At 41.4% G+C, this 21,603-nt stretch overlaps 1 protein-coding gene across 1 annotated transcript in view; it reads right to left on the minus strand.

Moving 5' to 3' along the window:
• Window positions 1–21,603, minus strand: part of IPO5 (importin 5) — a 1,405,185-nt gene that overhangs the window by 1,037,673 nt on the left and 345,909 nt on the right. Inside the window, exon 4 of the mRNA XM_044071309.1 lies at window positions 7,485–7,587. Within this exon, the coding sequence (XP_043927244.1) occupies window positions 7,485–7,587 (103 nt within the window). The remainder of the gene's footprint in view (window positions 1–7,484; window positions 7,588–21,603) is intronic.

The raw sequence follows: 21,603 nt of genomic DNA on the forward strand, positions 1-21,603 counted from the left end.
TAGCCTTGTGACACTGTTCAGACACTTGTCCTGGGTGTACCAATTTTGAGCAAAAAGTGCTAATTTTCCTCCCAAGGGTGCTGCCAGAAGATAAGTGCTTGGTGCAGGCAGGGGAAAGTCATTGGGACTGTTTTCTGTACGTTTGTGATCCATCTTCTCCAGCTTTGGAGGTAGAAGCACCCCAGTGCTTGGGCCTATAAGGACCTTGTGCCTGGGATCTGCCCCTATGGCGTCTGGGTCTGGTCCTCTGAGGCCCGTCAGACAGGAAAGGACCAATTGTTTTGTAGGCCAGTGTCTACTAAACCTAGGTGGCTGTACCTGTAAAAATATCTTTGACAGTTTGCACAGATTTAGCTTTGTTCTCCATTTTCTTTAACACCTCTTCTGCCTTAACACCAAAGTATCATGCTGTAAAGGTGCATCTAGTAATTTAACATGATCAGGCAGATTTTGTTCCTTGAACCAAGCATGCCTCCCAATTACAGAACCCATAACTGCGGCCCTGCAGGAGGCCTCCAAAGAATCAAAACCACATTGCAAAGTATGTTTTCCAACTTGTTCTGCTGCATAGAATAAATCCTGCATTTTCTTGTTTTCTGCACATTCAGAATTTAACATTTTCTGTTTAAGCAATCCCATGACATGTTGCTGATACTTAAGCATATGAAATTGACAGGCCCTTATAGCCAAAGTTGCAGAGGTGTCAACCTATTTTCCCCATCTATCCAGTGCCCTTGAATCTGTCAGAGGGAGTTGGGTGTTTTGCAGTGGAAGCCTTAACTCCCTTTGGACCCTGTGAAATAGTTTCTGGGTCAGCAGCAGGGTTTTTAAAGAAATTTGTGAGTCAGGAACCCTGTAATACCTGCCAGGCTTAACCAGAGCTGGGGGGTAAGGAGTCCGGGGTCAGACTAGACTCTGAGAACACATCTACAATGTCTAACAGGTGGAATGGCTAGAGGCCTATGCTGAGGTAGTAAAAGAAAATCCCCGAGACTATTTTTAGATTCTGAAAAATCTTGGCACTCCCAGTGGAAATGCTCCCTCATGGTGTGCAAGGTTTCCCCAAAGGAATAGTCCTCAGGAGGAGATGCTGAAGGTATAGATTCTTCAGCATCAGAATCCTCATGGGGGGAAGAGAATATTCCTGATCAGAAGAGGAATCAGAAGAAATAGAAACCGGATCTGAAGATTCATAGTCAATGTCTTGCCTAGGCCTCATCAGGAGGGAGATGGGTACCCCTGATCAAGGTAATAAAGTCTTTGGCCATTTTTAGCATCTGTTTTTTGGGCATAGAGGACTGTCCATCTGGCTCTTGAGGTTGTTTCTTTGCTTTAGAAGGTGCTTTAGTCTTTGCATTTGAAGCTGAAGTCATTTTAATGTAAAGATGTTTAGGTCTGAATACACCCTCAGAAGCCGGTACCTGCTCAGCGGCTCTAGACCCATCTGACGGATTAGCATCAGAGGCTCCAATACTTTGAGTATCCAGTGGCATGGCCGACTCCACGTGGGAGTCTGTAGCAGCCTGCGACTCTAAAGTAGCAGGCGTCAGGGGCTGTGAAAGTGCATCAGAGAAACTGCGGACCGACGAATGGCTTAGGAGAAGCTTAGTCGTTTTTGGGCCACGGTTGTTTGTTTTTCTCTATCCTTTTCTTTGCGTTTTTTGTAAACTCCGGTAGTCGGATGGTTATCCGATGACATTTCAAGATAATTCAATCGGCGTCCAACAAAGTTTAAAGCAAAATCATACCGATGCTTAATAGTGCGTTGGTTAAATCTAGCACAAAACAGACAACCAGAAACGTTGTGATCAGGGCCTAGACAAGGAATACAGTAAGAATGAAAATCCTGATGAGGTATTTGCTTCCCACAAGGAATACAATTAACTTTTTCTGACATCGGACTGGAGCAAGAAAAAAAGTTTCCCCAACGGGGTTGTGTCTTTCGGCTTCTCCTGGTTAGGGGTCACCACAGCGGAACTCCGGTCCGCTAATGATTGGCAGTGGATTTTTACGTGCTGAGTTGCCAGCCCTGATGCACAACTTTCAACGAAGGTATGCCCATTTACACATGTCTCCTCACAGAAGACGCTCTAGCTGAGAATCTAACGGGACATCGTCTTGCTGTGAGGCGACAACACTACCGCAGCACAACCACCACAGTCGTACTTAGCTTTGAAACTCAAATACAAAAATCTCAGGAGTCAGCCAACCGGCACTTGCCAACTGCTTCGGGCACCGCGTGGCAAGAAAGACTGAAGAAAATGGCGTCTGCTGCTTCTTTTGTACCCCTGACGACCTGACGTCAGGGAGGGGGTGACAGCAACCGACGCAGGACCCAAGACTTTGGAATTCAGGCTGGCTGAGGGCAACCTGCCAGCAGGATTACCCAAATGTAATGACTGCAACAGTGAAACATGAAGAACATCTATCTAGAACTCCACAACAAAGCCAAAAAAAATTAGACTAGACAAAACTACTATAAAAACATGCAAGAAAAATATGCTCACAACCCTCAAATTCTGGGCCACAATAAATGATACACTGCACTCAGAAAATCCACAACTCCTACCCCTATGCTACCAAAATCACAATAATCTCCCCACACAATTTAAAAAGTTCTTTACCGAAACGGTCCAAACCCTTGCCAATGCCAAAATAGTATTGGCCCCACCCCAGTAACTACCCCACACCACCCCAACAAACTAAACACCCCCAGTTTTAACCTTCACACAGTATTCACCAAGGTAATTTCTAAACTCCTTAAAAATTGAAACCAACCACACTAGCAGATAAGCTACCAGCAGACTTCCTTCAAATATCAGCTGAAGCTATAGCCTATCCTGTCTATACTCAAACAGGTCTCTATCAGAATGAGAAGCATATACCTCATGGAAAACATCACATCATTTCACTGCACAAAGGTGGTAACTCAGAACTCCCCAACTACCACCCAATAGCAATCCTATCACCTCTATTCAAAATTAGGAGTTCATACTCAACTAATGCAATACCTCCAAAACAACCTTTTTATAGCTCAGCATGGCTTTAGACATTCCCATAGCACCACCACAGCACTATCATTCACCAACATAGTTAACCATAGAAACAAGGGTCTATTCGTATCTTCCACATTCTTAGGCTTATCAAAAGCCTTTGACATGGTAAACAACAGTATACTTTTGGACACTATCTACCCTAAATATAAGTACCTCCTCTATATCATGGTTCAAAACAGCTACTTATCAGGCCACCAGCAAGCAGTTCTATGGCAAAACCAACTGTCCCCCCCCGTTGCCAGCAACTATTGGTGTCCCTCAAAGGTAAAGCCTTGGCGCTTTGCTATTCTCAACTTACTAAACCAGATCTCCACATCCTCACCCACTGCCTCAGTAGTACAATATGCAGATGACACCACTCTTACATGTCCAGCTCCCACCTTGAATGAACTGCAAACCCTAACCCAAAATAACTTTACCCAAGCTGAAACTTTGCTCACTAATATCAAACTTTTATTCTTAATTCCCCAAAAAATAAACAGATTTTCAGCCCAGGTAGATCTCCCCCTCTAAACAACTTCACCATCAATTCTAAAGAAAACATTCAAATCAGTCCAACCACAAACTAACCTCGTAGGTGTAGAAATAAACAACCTGAAATTCGACATCCACATAGCACAAACCATCAAGAAGGTTAAAAAGCTTGGACTCCTACAGGAACAAACAGTTTATCACTAAACATACGAAAGCAACCAGTGCAAGGACTCCTATGCATCCCCCATCTTAACTAATCTCCGTCAAACTGATCTAAATAAAATGGAATTGTTATAACAAGATTGCCAAGTTTGCAACTGAAGCCTCATATAGGTCCCACCACTGTATCCCTGCTCACAAGCTCTACTACTATCCTGATAAAACTCCAGCACTAGAGCATCTAATTTGGCCCCACATTCCCTCTAGAACCTTAAGATCTAGTAACCAGAACTTCATAATGTTCAAACAAAAATGATACAGGGAAATCCCTCTGCCAGCACCATTGTCAGAACCTAGAACACACTACCAAGCCAAATAACTTCTACCTCCACTATTAGATTAAAAAAACTGCTCAAAACCCACTAATTAAACAGGTTATACTCATGCCACTCCCCTGGTTAATCCTTACCAAGAAAATGCTTCAGGCTTTCTACCAAATATAAATTTTCCTCAAAGTCTGGCAACCCATCGACATAACCTTACAGAACTTATAACCGTCTTCTACAAATCAAGCAAACATGGCCTTTTGCCTCAAACATTTCACAGTAATATACATTACCAGCCAAAAGAGAGAAAAAAAGAAAGTCATTTGTATGTATATCATTTATTGCCTAGTTTAAAAGTTGTTAATCTTCTCTATAGTGTATATTGATTGCTATATTTTCCTATATGTATGCTCTATTTTTTCTCATGTAACGTAAAGTATTTTGGAGCTTTTCTCCCCAGACCTCCACTGAAAATGGACCAGTGTCCAGTCGGACTTTCCCGGTCAACAAATGTAAAATAAAACAAACGGGTCCTGGATACTTACAAGACAATCTCTAGCTATTGTAAAGTACAGTGCTGTTAGGAGCTAGCAACTACAGATATTCAATTAGCAGTCAGCAGATGCTTCTGCCTCAAGATCCAATGCCCATCCCAACTTCTAGGGTTTAGCATACTTCTCCCCTTAAGGTCCTGCACAATCATAGCAAAAGTCCCCTATAAAATTTTCAGCTCCAAGCCAATCAGGCCCAAATTCCAGCACCGATTTCACTTGGTGCTTTTATTTATCCTTTGTCCAGATTACTTAGAAAGGCTAAGTAGGCTTCCCTGGGTGGTACAAGAGGAGTCTGCTTTAAAGCATCCAGATGACTGCACATCACTTTGAAGAGTTCCACCAGTTGTATCCACAATTCTTACTTGGTACAGAGAAGGATGGGATTTTGCAAGGACTGCGCATGCTGACAGAGTTTTTCAGCACTGTGGATCTTCCCGATTCTCAAGACAGTCCTTAACATTGATGGCCGTACGTCCACTGCAGTCATCTGCTTTTGCTTGGATACAGATATAAAAGCTGCTCAGGAACAGAAGTTTCCTTTGACGACTGGTGCCAAAAATCAGGCAGTTGTCAAATACAGGTAAATGTGGAAGCCCTTGGTTCCTCAAACAGCAACAAAAGGAGCCAGGCACTTCATCTGCTGAACCCAAAGAATTTGTAAACAAGGAAGTGAACTGCTTTGAATCGCTGGTAATGCCAGTCTTCCCCAATTACGTAAAGTAAACATCTTGCATAACCCTTCCACATCAGAACACAAAGGAGAGAAACCCTTTGGCCTTCTCACTACATCTAAGGAACTTACACGGCCTCTGAGCCTGGATCAGAGAACTTCCGATGCCATGGACTGATCCTGCTAGTGGAATATTTCCAGAAGGGCTGCAAGAATCAGATCTCATCCACAGGTGATCACAACAACCCACATCCTCTGACAAGCCCCCCCACCTCATGAAGCAGATGCTAAAGATAGCATCCCTAAAGGTAGGTGCCAGGTGGTATGCCTTGCACCCCTGCTAGACTCTACAGGGAAGGAAGGCAGCTACATGTCTTAAGTCAAACTGCTTAGCCTCAGGGAACTTAAAAGGAGGGAGTCACCTGTAGGGGACAGATTTTAGATCTTCAAAATCCGCCAAGCACCCTAGGAGAAAATAAAACTGCTATATGCAGATGTGAACCCAGATCAGTGGTAATGTGCAGATGATTGTTTCTGTAACTAGAGAGGGCTGGGAATCAAAGAACTTGGCAACAGCCAAATACAGTATCACGGGAAGAGGCCTACAAAGTGACTGGGCTAGTCTTCAACCTAGCGCCACATTTTGCAACTCTACAACTCCTTCAAAATCAATGACTTGACATTAGACCTTGAAAACCAAGCAGACCATTCCTGATAAGACTGTTCGCCCCAAAAGGCTTGACTGTGGAAACCAAAGTCCTGAACACCATGGAAGTAGGAAGCTACAGTTGTGTAACAGTACCAAAACTGGTTCAGATGAGCAAGGTCACAGTAGCTGTAGCTATATGGGTTATATCCTGCACAGGATAACCTTACAGCTTTGAAAGTCTGACTTTCCATTCACCCAAACCACTGACCGCTAGAGCAGAGATAAAAACTGTTTGGACTCCAAGCCTTTCTGAGCTTTCATTATCAACTAATAGAGGGAAGCTAGAGCCTTTAAAAGTCAATACTAGATAAATAAAAGCATGAATTCCTCATTTGGGTTGGGGGGGGGGGGGTCACTGCAGTACTGACCATTCTAGTATCTGTTAATTTGATCACTGTTGCAATAGCCTTAGCTATATGGGTAAACCACCATAGCTTACATCAACTGAGAGGAGGAAGTCCCTGGAGAACAGTCCTAAGCAAAACCAGCTCTAGACCTTGAAAGGAATTAGTGTCTAGTGCTTTGTAAAGTTTATGCACAGAGGATCAAATTGCTGCTTCCGGAACAAAAATCCACCCCTTTCCAAAAAGCCACAGATGAAGCTAAGGCTGTGGTTGTACTCGCCTTAAACCTTCCTGCAACTGCCTTACTGCTGTGGGTATAGGAAACCGCATGAGATAACCACTTGGAAATATGTTGAACAATCTACAGCCAAGGTTCTCCCAGGTGGCAAGGCCGGTCACTGCTAGTCACCCAGCAGTATGAATCTTTGGTTTAGATGACCGTTACTGAAGTGACACCCTGACCCCAAAACACAGGTATCTGGATGGATTGCTTGTATTTGTGGGTAATGGGCAGAGTGCAAGGAATTTAATGTTCTGCCAAAATTTGTTCACTATGTAGTAAAAGTTTGAGTCAAGTACCTGGTCCATTCAATACTCAAACTGAAGCAAGCAGTGTCTGCAAAGCAACTGTCAACATCAGTGCTAATCTCAAAGTAAGAGGTCACAGACTCGCTATACAACCGTTTACTACATGAAGATGCCAAGCCCTAAATTGTGTTGAGGGTAGAACAGCTTCTCTCTAAATCTTAGTTTTGACTATTCTAAGCTCAAAAAAACCGGATACAGTGACACTGCAAATTAAATCCAAATGAAACAAAATTAGTACAACCTTCTTGAGGGGAAAACAGATGAAATAGCTTCAAAGCACAAGATAATGCAAGTTTGATGCTTGTGGTGCAAAAGCATCACAACACAAATGCCAATGTGCAGGACAAAAAATGGGAAATGTGAAACGGATAAAGGACCAGAAAACCATGTGGAATAGGATTTCAGTCTTCAAGCAAAAAATAAACAGATGCAGTACTGAGAAATGGGGAACCATAAATCCAAGTGCTGAAGTGTACTCTCATGAAGGGATGCAAAATGAAAACACTGCAGACAACCCAAACTTTACATCCTATAAAAATTGCTTCAACATTTCAGAAAGTAACAGTGACAATATTCTGAAAACAGAAAAAGCAGTATAGCATACCAGAAAATATGTAGGGCAGCTTCACGTAAACCTACGTCCTGCGAACTCACAGATTCAAACAGGAATTTCAGGACCTCTGGCCACTGGTTATTTCCATCATCATCTAGGAGAAATCAACCACCAATTATTTTCAAAAAGCAAAGATAAATGGATGCCAACCAGTCATCCAATCAATACAGTTAAAGAGCGCTAAACAGTGACCCCGAATGATTCTGCACCGGAAATTACAGCACTAAAAAAAAAAAAAAAAAAAACACACCCCCCCTAGTGAGATCTGCTTGCAGAACACAAGCTTGGCAAAACTAAGTTCACAATGAATACTGTGATGTCAAGTTTATAGGAAGGGATTACACAAATCCATAAATTTCCAAATTATTTTGGACACAGTCCCTGGGGTCTACCAATATACCCAGTAAACCATACATCAACACAGGAGACTTTCCAAATTGAGTAAAGTCTAAATAAATGTGGGCAGAATGTGCAAAATAGAAACTTTCCCCACAAATGAAGACAAAGGGCACTCTGCAAATACTGGATCAGAGTAGCAACACGGAACAGGTATGCAGACATATGCACTCAAACGTTTGTGTACCTTAATTAGTACAGTAGGCACACTAAATTATTTGCGCCAAGAAAACTGAAGTGTCTGCATGACAGCACATTGAAGAATATATTATGAACAAGCTACAACATTTTGCCAGGCAAACTATCAAATAATGTCAGATTATGTATGCCACAACAGAGGCGCAGGGGTGGATATTTGACAACTACCACTGAAACTCTCCGGTGCAAATAATGTCAATATGCCATACTGTCAGGCATATACTAGCAGACAAGGCAGGTAACTATAGTACTGCCCTCCACAGCCTTAAATGTCAGGAGGATTGGTGATATGACTGGGCAGGGCTTAGACATTGCAGCAAAGGTGACTGGAGAACCTCCCTCTGAGGTCATCAGTAGGGGGAGGGGGATACCACAAAAAAGTACACAGTTGTGTACACTTACCATAAATGCAGATGTGCATTCACTGCTGCAGTCATCACATTTGCATCATCTGCCTGCAGGTATGCCCTCAGCTGGCCTGAATACCAGAGTCTTCAAATTTCTGCGTCTGATGTTGTTGCTTCTTCCATGACGTCAGGGGTATAAAACATGCAGCAGATGCCATCACATCAGTCTTTCTTACCGTGCGGTGTCCGAAGCAAAAGCAGTTTGCAAATGCCGATCTGCTAACTCCTGAAATTTTTGTTATCCTTTTTGAAGACTTCAGGTTTGAAAACTCAAAGTACCCCCGTTGGGGATCCTTTTTTCTTGCTCTAACCGATGTTCAAAAAAATTGTCTTACTTGTGGAAAGCAAATACCTCAGAGATTTTCATTCTTACTGCGTCACCTGTTTAGGCCCAGACCACGACATCCCTCGCTGTTGGTTTTGTGCCTTCAACACCTGAACTATTAGTCAAGCTATTTTTGTAGCTAAATACTTTAGTTCTCAATCTCTGTACTCCAAAATGGCTTTAAGCCATCCGACTACCGATCTTCCGAAAAAAACACAAGGATAAAGACAGAGACAGACTGCATAGGTCCAAAACTGCCGACACTTCCATTAAGCTAGTCACCAGTCCGCTGGTACTCACTCAGTGAGGCACTTCGCAGCACCCACCAGCTACTACAGATTCACAGGCCTCTACTGAGACCCATTCAGAGTCTGGTATGCCACAAGATGCTTCTACTATGGAACCTACCAATGTCTCTACCTTGAATAGGTCCGGAGCCGCTGTTCAGATACCAATTGTGAGGACTGCAACAGTGAAACACCAACATCCTCAACATTTAGGAGTTTGGCATATCAGCTGGGACGCTACCATTTTCAGTGCAACAGGTACAACTACCGACGGCAAACTCCTCCTAAGCTCAGAATGGGAGCAGGCTATCTATCCCAGTTCTGCCACCATGACACTAGTACTTAGACACTCAAGATAAATACGTTTATAAAATTGAAATATTTCAATGTTAAGCATAGCAAGGTCATACAAATGAAGAAATACATTTTGTAAATGTGTTGGGGAGGGAGAGGATACCCAATGTAACAAGCGTCAGATATGGATCCAATCAGAGGCACTAACTGAAGGAACAAAGATGTCCCAAGTACTACACAATTACCTACAAGGGAGAATAAAGCAGTACCAAGAAAGCATAAAGTACTAGATTCTGATACTTTTTGTCAACTCCAAAACAAGGACTGAAGCTTTAAACAAAAGAAAAGTCAAGCACTCGCAACAAAGTTACATTCGTATTGTCCATTTTCAATGGATGGGTTCAGATCAGAGACTGATGACCCTGCCCCTTCAACCAAATCAACAGACCAAAACTATCAAGTTCCTCCCTTAACCCACAACGTCCTGCCAATATAAAATATCCCAGATAGAGTTTGCTGCTCCTTAGAGCTCCTAAAGGCAGAAAGGAAACTGGAGTTCAAACAAGGAACAGATTCCTGCACAATTTCAGATATTTCCAGAATCAAAGGATGGGGGCAAGCAGGTGTGAAGTTGAATGAAAATGGACAATGCAGACGGAATGTTATAGCGAGTACATAGACATCCTTTTCGTTCATTTCAAGTGATTGGACAGTCCCCAGCTACTGGAACCTTGGTACTGCAGGACCAAAGGCTGCTCCATTCCTGGAAATAAAATCTAATTTTAAGGCTCAATAAGGGCTATTAGTCCAAGTTATAAATGTGCAAAGTCAGCTAAGAAAGCCCTTGACCAAAAGGCTGGAGAGACTGCCACAGACCTCGTGGAATGAGCTCTATGAGACTTGGGCAAGGATAAAGCTTTTTACCATACACAAAGGAGATGCACTGGTGAAATGGTGAAGTTTGGAACTGGTTTGCCTAGTTTGTTAGAAGGAACTGGTGGGTTTGCCTAGTTTGTTAGAAGGAACTGGTGGTTTTCCTGGAGTCTGTTTCTACGACAAAAACAGTTTATGCACATCCAAAATATGGAGCACATACTGCTCCATACAAAGATGGGTTGGTTCACAAAGATGCACAGTCCTAAAAAAAAAAAAAAAAAAAATAGGGATGTTTCCAAGGTACAACCTGGAGTTCAGATGCTCATCTAGCTGATGTGAAGGTAACATGAATAAATTTAAGATCTGTCCTGGCTGTAGGTTCGAGTCTGGATTAAGGCTTCAAACAATTAAATTTAAAGGAGTAACAGCCTACAGAAGTCTAAGTAGAGAGGCTCCTTTGAGAAAGGCTTTACATAGTTTAGAAGCTAAGGTAAGTTATTTTCACCCAACAGGAAATTTGAACTTTAACAGTTGAAAAAGCTAGCCTCTTCATTGTAAATTGAAGATAAAAATTCAAGGATAGATGGCAAAGGTGCTAAAAAAGGAACTAGGTCCTTGCTAAAAGGGCACAGAAAACAAATCTTCCATTTACTTTTGTAAATCCTTCTGGTAGAAGCTTTCCGAGAAGATATGAAGGACTGGAGAGGACAACCTGGGCCGTCTAGCAATCAATGGAACTGGAGAAATCATGCAGTCAGTTTGAAGCCTGCCAAGTCTGGATGAGTGGCACCTGGCAGGTGATACAGGAGGTCTTGAGTGGGATCCAGTACCCAGAGCGGATGCAGAAGATGAGGCCAGAGGAAGGGGAACCAAATATTACAAGGCCAAAGGAAATAGGGTCTGTTAATGGACTTAACAGGTAGCCTTAGGGAGCAACTCAACCTGTTTGAGAAGGAATGGTTAATGTTATGAAATTGGAGCTGGATAACTCCAACACAACAATCAGGTCTACAAAAGGTCTGCATTTGGCAGTTTCTAGGGGTTATTCCTGGTTCAGAATACCACAAAGTTCTTGCAAGTGTTTGACAAAGCCAGGCTTGATTTGATGAAGGTTATGGTAAAGTACAATGCTACTGAGCTCGATAAACTGTTAAAGGACGTAGATAATTCCATCACTAATGATTATTTGATCAAGGAGTGGTTATCGGCAAATCCTCGCCAATGTAGATCCAGCATGTGCTTCAATTTTTAAATTTGAAGTCTCAGAAATTCCACAGGGACCAGAACAGTTATTCTAAAGGTAACGCTTAAAGCCCCCTGCTGACAATAGGTGCCCCTTACGGGGATTTGGCTAGTTGTTCAAATGCTGAGTAAGGTGAAATATCCAGTTTTTCTCAGAAGCAGCCCCGCTGGACCCAAGACAGTCAAAGGATAAAAAAACATTTAAAAACGAGGGTGGGCACAACTCAGACATTGAGATTCCAATTAGGAGCAAGCCCTAAAGTAAGGTCATTTAGGAAGAACGCTTTACATTTGGTACTGTGAACTTTGCTACCAGAAGTCAAAAGGTTATTTCTAATTAGTTTAAGGATTTCAACTTGTTCAACTATTTGGACAAATATTATGACTGGTCATGCTGATGTATTTTTGAAAGGACTCCATGTACCTGCGAGACATGCACACTTGGTACCTTGATTTATTTAAAGCTGTACACCCGCAAGTTAAACTTACTGTTCCCTAGTAATTCTGGTGGTTTTAATGTTTCAGGTTGTTCTAGAGCCAGCTGTTTTAATCCACCTATGAACAATGTTCTAATGTTTGAAAAAAATTTGTGAATATGAAATAAGGCAAATACTACTACGTTGTCCCAATAAACAGGTATTCTAATTTCTGGCCAAGAACTGGCTGCTTTCAAAGAGATTTTGGGTGATAATTTCTTGCAGGTTATGAAACAGACAGGCAAGGTGGACTTGTGTATGTATCAGATTATAATAAAATGAGATCTTCGCTTGTTGAGTATTCCTACAGGGAAGGTTTCTTGTAATGAGATTTTCTGTGTTTTGGACAATCGATACTGAACTTATGGATGTGCACTTGCAAGGCCAATTGTCTATAAAAGCTGGCATTTTTGGCATTCCGAAAGTTCATAAAAATAGAATCCTCCCTTTAGGCAGACTCCCATTGTAGCAAAATATTTTACCACTAGATTCTTAGATTTTAAGTCAACAGCCATGGACCCTTTCAACATATACAAGCAAGGATTATTGGCATTTAAGATATATTAAAGCTGGATTTCGTAGCAGAACTCATTTGTCACCAGATGTGGTCAACTTTTTATGATCCCACAGGTTTTGGGAGTCCAACAGCTGGAGGAGCAATTGATAACTGGTGAACTGCAACAAGACAAGGTTAATATGGTTGTGGCTCTTATGGATATAGTACTCAAAATAACTTTTTTTTATAATACTTTCAACATGTCACTGGGGTCGCTATGGGGACAGCATGCACTCCTGCCTTTGCCAATCTGGTTATGGCCTACTGGGAACATAGTTTTGTGTTTAACAGGATACACAAATGAATCTTTGCTAATATACACACGTTACACCTACATATTTTTATTTTGTGGAATGATTCCCAGGTCACTTTGGATTACTTATCACTGAGTTTTTGAAATTCACATGTAGGTTTGACTGATCACATTTGTAACCTGGATATACAGCTTACTAAGAATTTAAATGAGGATTGTTTCAGATATTTTTCGGAAAAGCACCTTTTCCAACAGCTATTCACATGACAGTTGGCATACATGCCACTGGAAAAAGGCAGTCAAAGGACAGATGGTCCAGCTGATGAGCAGATTCCCAATGTTTAACGATGTGAAGTGGTTATTGACATGCTTTGCCAAAGGGAATACCTTTTGGTTATGCTGCAAGAGATCAAGAATGAAGTTGTTTGAAAGATTCAATGGCATTTTTAGTTCTATTTTGATAAACAAGTCTATAGTCAAAAGGGTGGTCACAACCACCTAGTAGCAGTAATCAGTCTTGCATCAACTCCAAACTATTACAACTTTTTTGGTTGCCAGTAAGGATATTGCTGTAAATCTGATGCTTCCATGATGGAAAATTTGGGTGACAAAGCATGCAAGATCAATCTTTTAAGAACATACTTTAACATGGTCACAGGATAGATACTGGGTCCAGGAAGCTGGGTATGTTCAAATGTGGCCATTGTAGCCAAAGCAAGCATATAAAAAAAAATCTGTGACACTTTGTGAAAGGGATTCAGTTTTAAAGTTGCTGGCCACTTTTCTTTTGATTCTAGTTGTGTGGTTTGACATGCGACTCCTGCCCAACATTTTACATTGGGATGATTAGCAGAAAGGTAAGGAATAGAATATATGAGCATCTTACACAGACATTATGAACTGAAGAGACTAAGGCTTTGCTATGACATATTGAAAATAATGGAAAGCATGTTTTTTTCACTTTTTTAGATCAAATAGTGAATGATTCCCAGGGATACGTGAACGAACACTTAGCTAAAGGTGAACTAAAATGGCAAGTTAGCTTGGACGCCAAGAGCTATCCTGGGTTAAATGATTCTGCATCTATTTCTTACATGTCAAAATTAAAGTATTTAGTTAAGCGGTTAGTTTTAAGTTTATTTTGGCTGGGTCATATGATTTAATAGCATTCAAACATTCCTTTACATGGGCATTTTAGTTCTGAAGTTCCAGTTAATGTTTTGTTGGAACAAAAGCGCTCAACTGTACTAGTGCTTAAAGATTTTTTTTTAGACCAATATCAGTTTGCTTCCAGCCATTTGTCTTGCACCGTAGGGAGTTTTTGTTGTTACTGTTTTTCCTGTTGGACTGGTTCAAGGCCAGAAGGTACAAAGGCAATAACTGTGTTCTTCAACCAGAATGGTTTCTGTAGAAATTTGGAAATGAGAGGCAACAGTGGGTAAGCAAAAAAGCAGACAGGATGGCCAATCGTGGACTACAGTAACGGATTCCCCATTGGGGGATCACTGCAGAGAACCTGTCCCACTCGAGGGGAGATGCAAACAGACTGTAGCATAGTTAGCCCCATCAATGGAAAAGCCTCCATCAATGACACTGAGACCACTTCCGAAGCATCACAATGCACATGCTTAGTTTGTCTGCAATCATGTTGCATTTCCCAGAATGTGCGTTGCTATCAAGGCAACTGAGTGATAGCCCACTGCCAGGCTCACACTGCTTCGACAAAGGGTACAAGATCTGATTCATCCCTTATGTTGATATAGAAGGGTGGGAGTTTGGCATAATGGTTAAGGTGTTAACCTTACAGACACAAGGTGCAGGGTTTGATTCTCACATGGGGCATTTGGCTAGGCTTAAAATGGCCCACAAGGGCACTTAGCCTAGTACTAACATATGAACCTAAGACCACTGAATGTCTGTAAGGCAAATGCTGCAGATGGGAGAGTCTTGAAAGGTCTGCAGTGCTCGAACTGATTTCCAGAACACAGATATGCATTTTTGCCTCTTTGGGGAGCCACATACCTTGGACTGTCCTCTTCAAGTAGTGCCCCCCCCCCCCACTCCAGATGGGAGGTATTCATGGTCACGGTGGTAGTGGGCAGCAGAACAAATGGATGACAGTTCACTCAAATGAATCCAAAGAAAGCATCTTCTGCATGCCTGTGATGAAGAATGTACCACTGAGTTAACTGCATCCACTGAAGTATGCATATGTGAAACCTGGCCAGAGGAACGAGGGCAATTGCCACTGGCACGGATCCCAAAGCTTGTAAAATTAATCATGCTGGAAGAAATTTTTTATTACTTTCCTGATCTGGGATCTCAGTCTGAATTCTAGCAGAGAGGCTGACTAACCAGATACGCACCTATGGACTAGACCATGTAACCGTGAGTTGTAATTTGTTGTAATTGACAGTGATGCCTACAAGGATGCACAACTGGAGCAAGTAGTCCTTGCCTGTAGGATTCGATGTCTGGTTGGTGCAGTCATCTAGATATGGAAATATTTAATCCCAGCAGTCAAGTGACCTACCACCACTGCCATTCATTTTTTGAACACCCTGGGGGCTGTGGTGAGACCAAAGGAAGAGCTCCTGTTCAAGATGTGTACTATCACATCAAAATGAAGATCGAGCACATCCAACTGCCTGTTTGCAGTAGTGGCAAAAAGAACTGAACCATGACCATCCGAAACCTTGAATATCATATGAACTGACAACTGCAGAGATCCAAAATTGGTCTTGGTCCCCTGTCGGTTTAGGCACCAAGAATCTTCAGTAGGTTTCCAGATCCTCTCTGGTCTTCGGGGGGGAGGGGGAACCTCCTGGATGGCTTTCTAGAAATTAAAAAAAAAAAAGCTAGAGTTGCTGCTTCTGTGCGATTGGTTTGGAGGGGGGGGGGTTAGGGAAATGGTATAGTATAACCTCTGGATAAGATTCTCTGCACCCATGAATCTGGTGTTGTAGAGAGCCAGGCTCTGCTGCCAAGAACCCTCCCCCCAAACTGCCCCCAGAGGGAGATAGCCAGGCTTCCCTTCAGAACACTGGTAAGGGTTACCCTAAAAGGAACCCCCAAAGCCCTGGTTCTGCAGCCCACCTCTGCCGCAAAGCTGGCATCTTCCTTTGGAGTTCCCCCAGAGGCAAAGGGGAGAAATTCTCCAGGAGTCTTGAAAAGGACCCCGGGATTTGCAAAACCACATTTTTCTATTTCCTCATGAATTCTTTAAGAAAGGAATTTCAGGGCTTAAAAAAGTACTCCTACAGCAGACAGGTTGTTTCCCTCTTGTACACATCTGGAGAGCAAGTCTTACTTTGGGGCCAAACAAGGAAGACCCATCAAAAGGTGCACTGGTGAAGACTAGAACGGCTTTTTTTTTTTTTTTTTTTTTTAATAGAGTCTCATCCAGGAAGGTCTCCCACTGGCTATGCCTGTAACTGCTTGCCCACGAGTTACCCCTCACAGGATGCGAGATAAACCTCATGGATGCATTACAAAAGACATTGGCCTGTCCAAAGGGCCAGCTTTTAATAAGGAAATTAAATGCAGACTGGATTAGCAAAAAACACTGCAGAAACACTCCAACGAACATCAAATCCAAACTGACCAAGTTTAAAGGTGGGCAAGTCTTTCAACCGTAAAGGTTAAAGACTTGGGAAAGATTCAACTGAAAGTGAAAGCACCATCCACCACCATTTCCTGACGCCATTTAACAGGTGAACTGTGACCTGGCACAGGCTTGTCAAACCTACTGTATGAAGACCAAGGTTCAGGATTGTGGAATAACTTCTGTTCAAACTGGGGTGTAAAAAGACACTGTTCTTAACGAACCCTTCTACTTAATGGGCTGTCTGCCCACAAAAAGCAGTTTACACAATATTCAACTGAAACTGCAAGAAAGTAGGATCTATACAACTACAAGAGCTACCAGGCCCAAAGCTGTTCAGTGCTCAAAGGGTCTTCCTCATCTTGCACTTGGAAGTGCTCCTTGTAATTGGAGGTAAAAATACTACTCCTAGGCCGCGGTGGGGTGGCAAGGTGAAGGCTTGGCCCAAGACAATGCAACCAGAACAAAAATAAAAGGTACAGAAATTTATGCTACAAATGAAGACAAAGGTTCACTGCAAACTCTCATATCACACTATAGTGAAAAATGTTGAAAATCTCTGGGGAACCTCACAGATTCGCATAGGAGAATACTCTAATTTCTGGGGGGGGGGGGGGGACTGACAGCATCTCAGGAAAGCAGTCAGCATACTAACTCACGTGACATGAAAATGGATGTCATGATATAATGGCCACTACAAACCCATCAAAAAGATTTTTCTACAGAAGTGCAAGTGTCCTTATGTGTACTCATCACTGAACAGGCTCACTTCAACTTTTGCAAGTATTTCTATTTCAATCACCTATAAAAATTCTGGAAAGTGAGCAGCAGTGTCCTGGTAGCAGGGATTTTTATACGACTTGTAGAGAAGGAACGAAAGCAAGACAAGATTTCGTTACCAAGGCAGGCCCCATCATCCACCATTTTGAGGAAAATGCATTAAAATTGTAAAAGCATATGGAGTTATTTTGAGACATTAAACTAGCTCAGAAAATAAATACACAATGAAAAAACAGAGTTCTAAGGTAGAGTTTTTCTTAGAAATCAAAATTATGCATGGTAAATTACTATATGGTGACATTCGGGATATCCAGAAATGCAGTAATTATGCAGGTATTATGCAGCACCTTGGGTAAGGAGCACATTAACGATCCATAATGGGACCAGGGAACCAACACTCAATGTACATCAGATATGCCTTCCCATACACAGCATACCAAATGTGCAGATTTAAATGAGACCAACTCTTCTCAAAGTTATTCTGAACGGCTTCTACAGAAGGACTAAAGATGCACTGTTTTGTCACAATTGTAAACATCTTTGTTTTAATTTTTTCTTCTTCGTTCTATCCCTCATGATAAAGTTAAAAGTGACATTGCAATTTAAAGATTAAAAGGTTGCTCTTGACTAATTTCTCTATTTACGCAGTTTTTCTGTATAACCACACCCAAAGTATGTTGTCATGGTAGGTACTGTGCCAAGTTTTACATAATTGCAAAGCGTTATGAACAATTACAATAGCCTCTGTAAAGCAGCTGTACCTTTACTGTGGTTTCACTACAATATAGTTTAAAATTCTCAGTGCGAGAGGTTACATCTGCAAGCAATGTGAGAACTAGCCTCAAGAAACTAGTTCTGATATATTTAAACATTAATTTATTCATTAATTTAGGTACTGGAGAATTGTGGGCTCAGTCTTGTGTCATGGCAGGGATTTTCAGCTGCAAGAAAATATTTCGAGGTCTTCTTTATGAACAAAATTAAATTCAAATACTTCTTGCTTCAAAAAAAACAAAAGGTATAATTTATCACTGTGCATAGTAGAGATATTATATCCAACCCAAAACGTTTTGTTACACAAATTCAGAACATGACCAATACACCAAGTTCAATATTTTAAGACATTTCTTTGACATTACTGCACATTACACAGGCACGGAAAATGATTTTTTTCTGGGCAAAAAAATCTAATGCATCATGTTATTATGGTGGCCTATAATAAGCTATTACAAAGCAACAGCAATGCCATTCACAAGTCAATCACAGCCAACACACTGCTTTCCTGGTTTAAGACTTGCACGGCTACCACCTAACCAGTGGCTGAAGATTACCAGGATTTAGTGCAATGTAAATCTCGCTCTTTAACACACCAAGAAAAAAAAAGTAGAATGTAACTAGCTTTCTTTGTGCAATTTTAAGATTTGAATTCTTACCTCTTTTGCAAGGTAAAGCACAGCTAAGACTCCAATTGTAACTAGCAGATACTTTTGCTTAGGGGTGGATACTTCAGGGACACCTTTTGACTGTTTACATTTAAAACTGGAAAATGTCAGTCTACTGTAAATAAGAGATTTACATATAGACCCTTGCATTGGAAGATGGCCAGCAAACTGGCTGAAAGATGGAACAGTGTCAGGTGCCACCTCAAAGTGTGTAAACTAGTAGTGTACCTCAGCACTCAATAGTGAGACCCCTCTTTTGGCCCATGCTTTGTTTCCAAACAAACCCTGACCCATGACATTTTTTTCAGTGCATGCAAGCAAGGTGTTATTGTCCACTTATTTCTTGAAATAGTATCTTTATAGCAATAACTAATTACAAACCAATGATTAAAAAAAACGGTTACAACACATAATCCAAACAATAACGAAGATGAATCCGCTCCCACACAAGGCAAATTCTTCCGTGATGAATAAAAATATATAACCACCAAGCAAATAGTCACAACACGGAAGTAACCAAGGCCTTTTCTGTTAAAAGTACTAAGTGTAGCCCTTATATAAAAGGGTCTGTAATTATTTTATGTTTTTAAGGTCTGATGAAGCCACTTGGGTGAAAGCGCTAACCATTTGTTATTTATGAATAAACAAATAGATCCTGATATTGAATGTTTTAATACTCTGAAAGCATTAATTTGAAGGTTCAACACTTAGTACTTTTAACAGAAAAAGCCTTGGTTACTTCCGTGTTGTGACTGTTTGCTTGGTTGTTACAACACATATGTTGCTGTAATTACACTTTCATCATGTACAGCGGCTTTTACATTATTAAACGCTGCTTTTACTTTAGTTTTGTCAGTAGACCTATACTGGATTAAAAAAAAACTTGTGCTTACTGTATGCACAGCAGCTGGCCAAATACTTTGATGTTCGGATGAATTAGGACAGACAGTATACGAGTCAATTTCTCCAAGTATTGACCTGGACAGCACCCAAACATACCAGGAACAGATAACGGTTCTATAACCTTCTGCATCACATGAAGCTCAATGCCTACTCTAAGCACAGCCTAAACTTACCCAGAGGCTCAGCAAGGCCTCAGAGTCCAGCCAATGCTCAGTGGTGCTGCAGCTATATTTTGGAGCCTGTATTGCTAGCAATGCCTGACATAGGTGGCTGCACAACAAAGGAGCTCCAACTGAAGGGCAGCATGGCAGTCAACTGCATTTTACCTATGCACAATGCAGGACAAGATTGCAGGGCCACGAACTCAAGCAATTTAGCCCCCCCCCCACAAAAAAAAAAAACACTGGGCCATTCCAACAGGAGTTTGGAGAATGGCACACTAGAAACTCATTCTTCTTTACCCCCACTCCCCCAACTCCTGAAACCTGCAGTACAGCGCCACCTATGGGTGGAAACTGGTGCTTCAGTCTCATTTCCCACCAGGTACTGCCAAAGTATTTTGTCCCACATATTGGTAAAGATATCCCTTTTCAAAAAGCCCATCAAATTCAATGGGCAACTTTCATTCCAGAAAAACTGTTAATGTACAGCATACACGTACTATATGGTAGGCTACTTCGGAGGCAATTCAAATATCCCTAGTTTTCTTTCCATCACACGGAAGACCACTACTCATCTTTACGCCTCAAATTATACTTTTCTAACGAAATGCATCTATTACTTGAAATGCATTTACTGCTTTATTGTTAAACTGCCCAAGTGAATGATTTTCTATGCTGCAGTGTCACCTTAGAAAATCAGCTGCAAGCAGAAAATATGCCTAGCCACTGTATGCTGTTCAAATCCCCTAGATACATTAAAAATGCAAAACTACATTGCTCAGAATAAGTACCAGGCACATGTTCAGCATGCAGGAAGTGGAAACAAGTTTACTAAACTTAACACAAGTGCAGAGAAACAAAAAGTAAAACACATATATTTTACAATTAGCTAAGAACAATTACTCCAAAAGTAAATGGTAAGCAAAAAACACATTTAATTTAAAACTACATTTGAGTGCCAAATTTATAATTTAGAATGCAAAAAAATGCAGTGATGCCACATTTAGCAAAATAACTCCTCTGCACTTTACTATAGTAGATGGAGTGGAATGGCGGCTATAATATACTACAGTCTGGGATCCTTGCACATTGGTTAACTCCTCTATCTCCTTTGAGCACAAAGTAGCTTATACAGTCATAAAATCATATTTAGCACAACTGCCATCTAAAATGATCACATGCAAGAGAGAAGTTACTATCAATCCCCCCTGAACCCAGAGCTAGTCTATCCAGCCATCACACTGCTAGAAAGGACCCAGCAGTTCAACTAAAAGACTAATGGTGCAAAGACCCTTGGCTACAAAGGACGACCAAATCCCCAGCATACTCTGTTATGGACTAAGAGGACATAGGTCTTTGTACTCTACAAAGAACCCAACCCTTTGAAATCTCTTCCATTTCTGCAAACAAAACAGCCTCACAAAACACTAGAACAAAGTATTTGCATCTCCAACACAAGATATAAACATGAACCCCATCTCTAGAATAAACCGCCCTTGCATGTTTTATGCATAGGTGACTACAGTTAGGCAGACAGAATTCACACTGTATCCAGGAGATCACAGGGGTATTAAGAGCCTCTAAACCACATACTACAAACTAGTTACGGCCTGTGAAAAAAGTGCTCAGATGGACTCCATCCAGATGGACACACAGAAAGACAAGGAACCTATTATACGTGTACTGAATACCTCCTCACTGTGGTGCATACCCAGACTACAGCCCAAAGAGTGATAAAAATCTTCCAGCCTTCCTGGTTAAAGTTTTTGATTACCAGGTGTATTAAGGTATGCTCTCCCTTGGTTGCAAAGGGAAACTTGCTAAATATCAATCAGGATGAGGTGGAAGCAGCGGTGTTGCCTAAGCCAGACTGGCTTTAAAGGATAAACTCTGGAAACAGTTATGTTACA

Source organism: Protopterus annectens, chromosome 5.part0 (assembly GCF_019279795.1).
Source record: "Protopterus annectens isolate FY-2018-M chromosome 5.part0, PAN1.0, whole genome shotgun sequence".
Classification (NCBI taxonomy): domain Eukaryota; kingdom Metazoa; phylum Chordata; order Ceratodontiformes; family Protopteridae; genus Protopterus; species Protopterus annectens.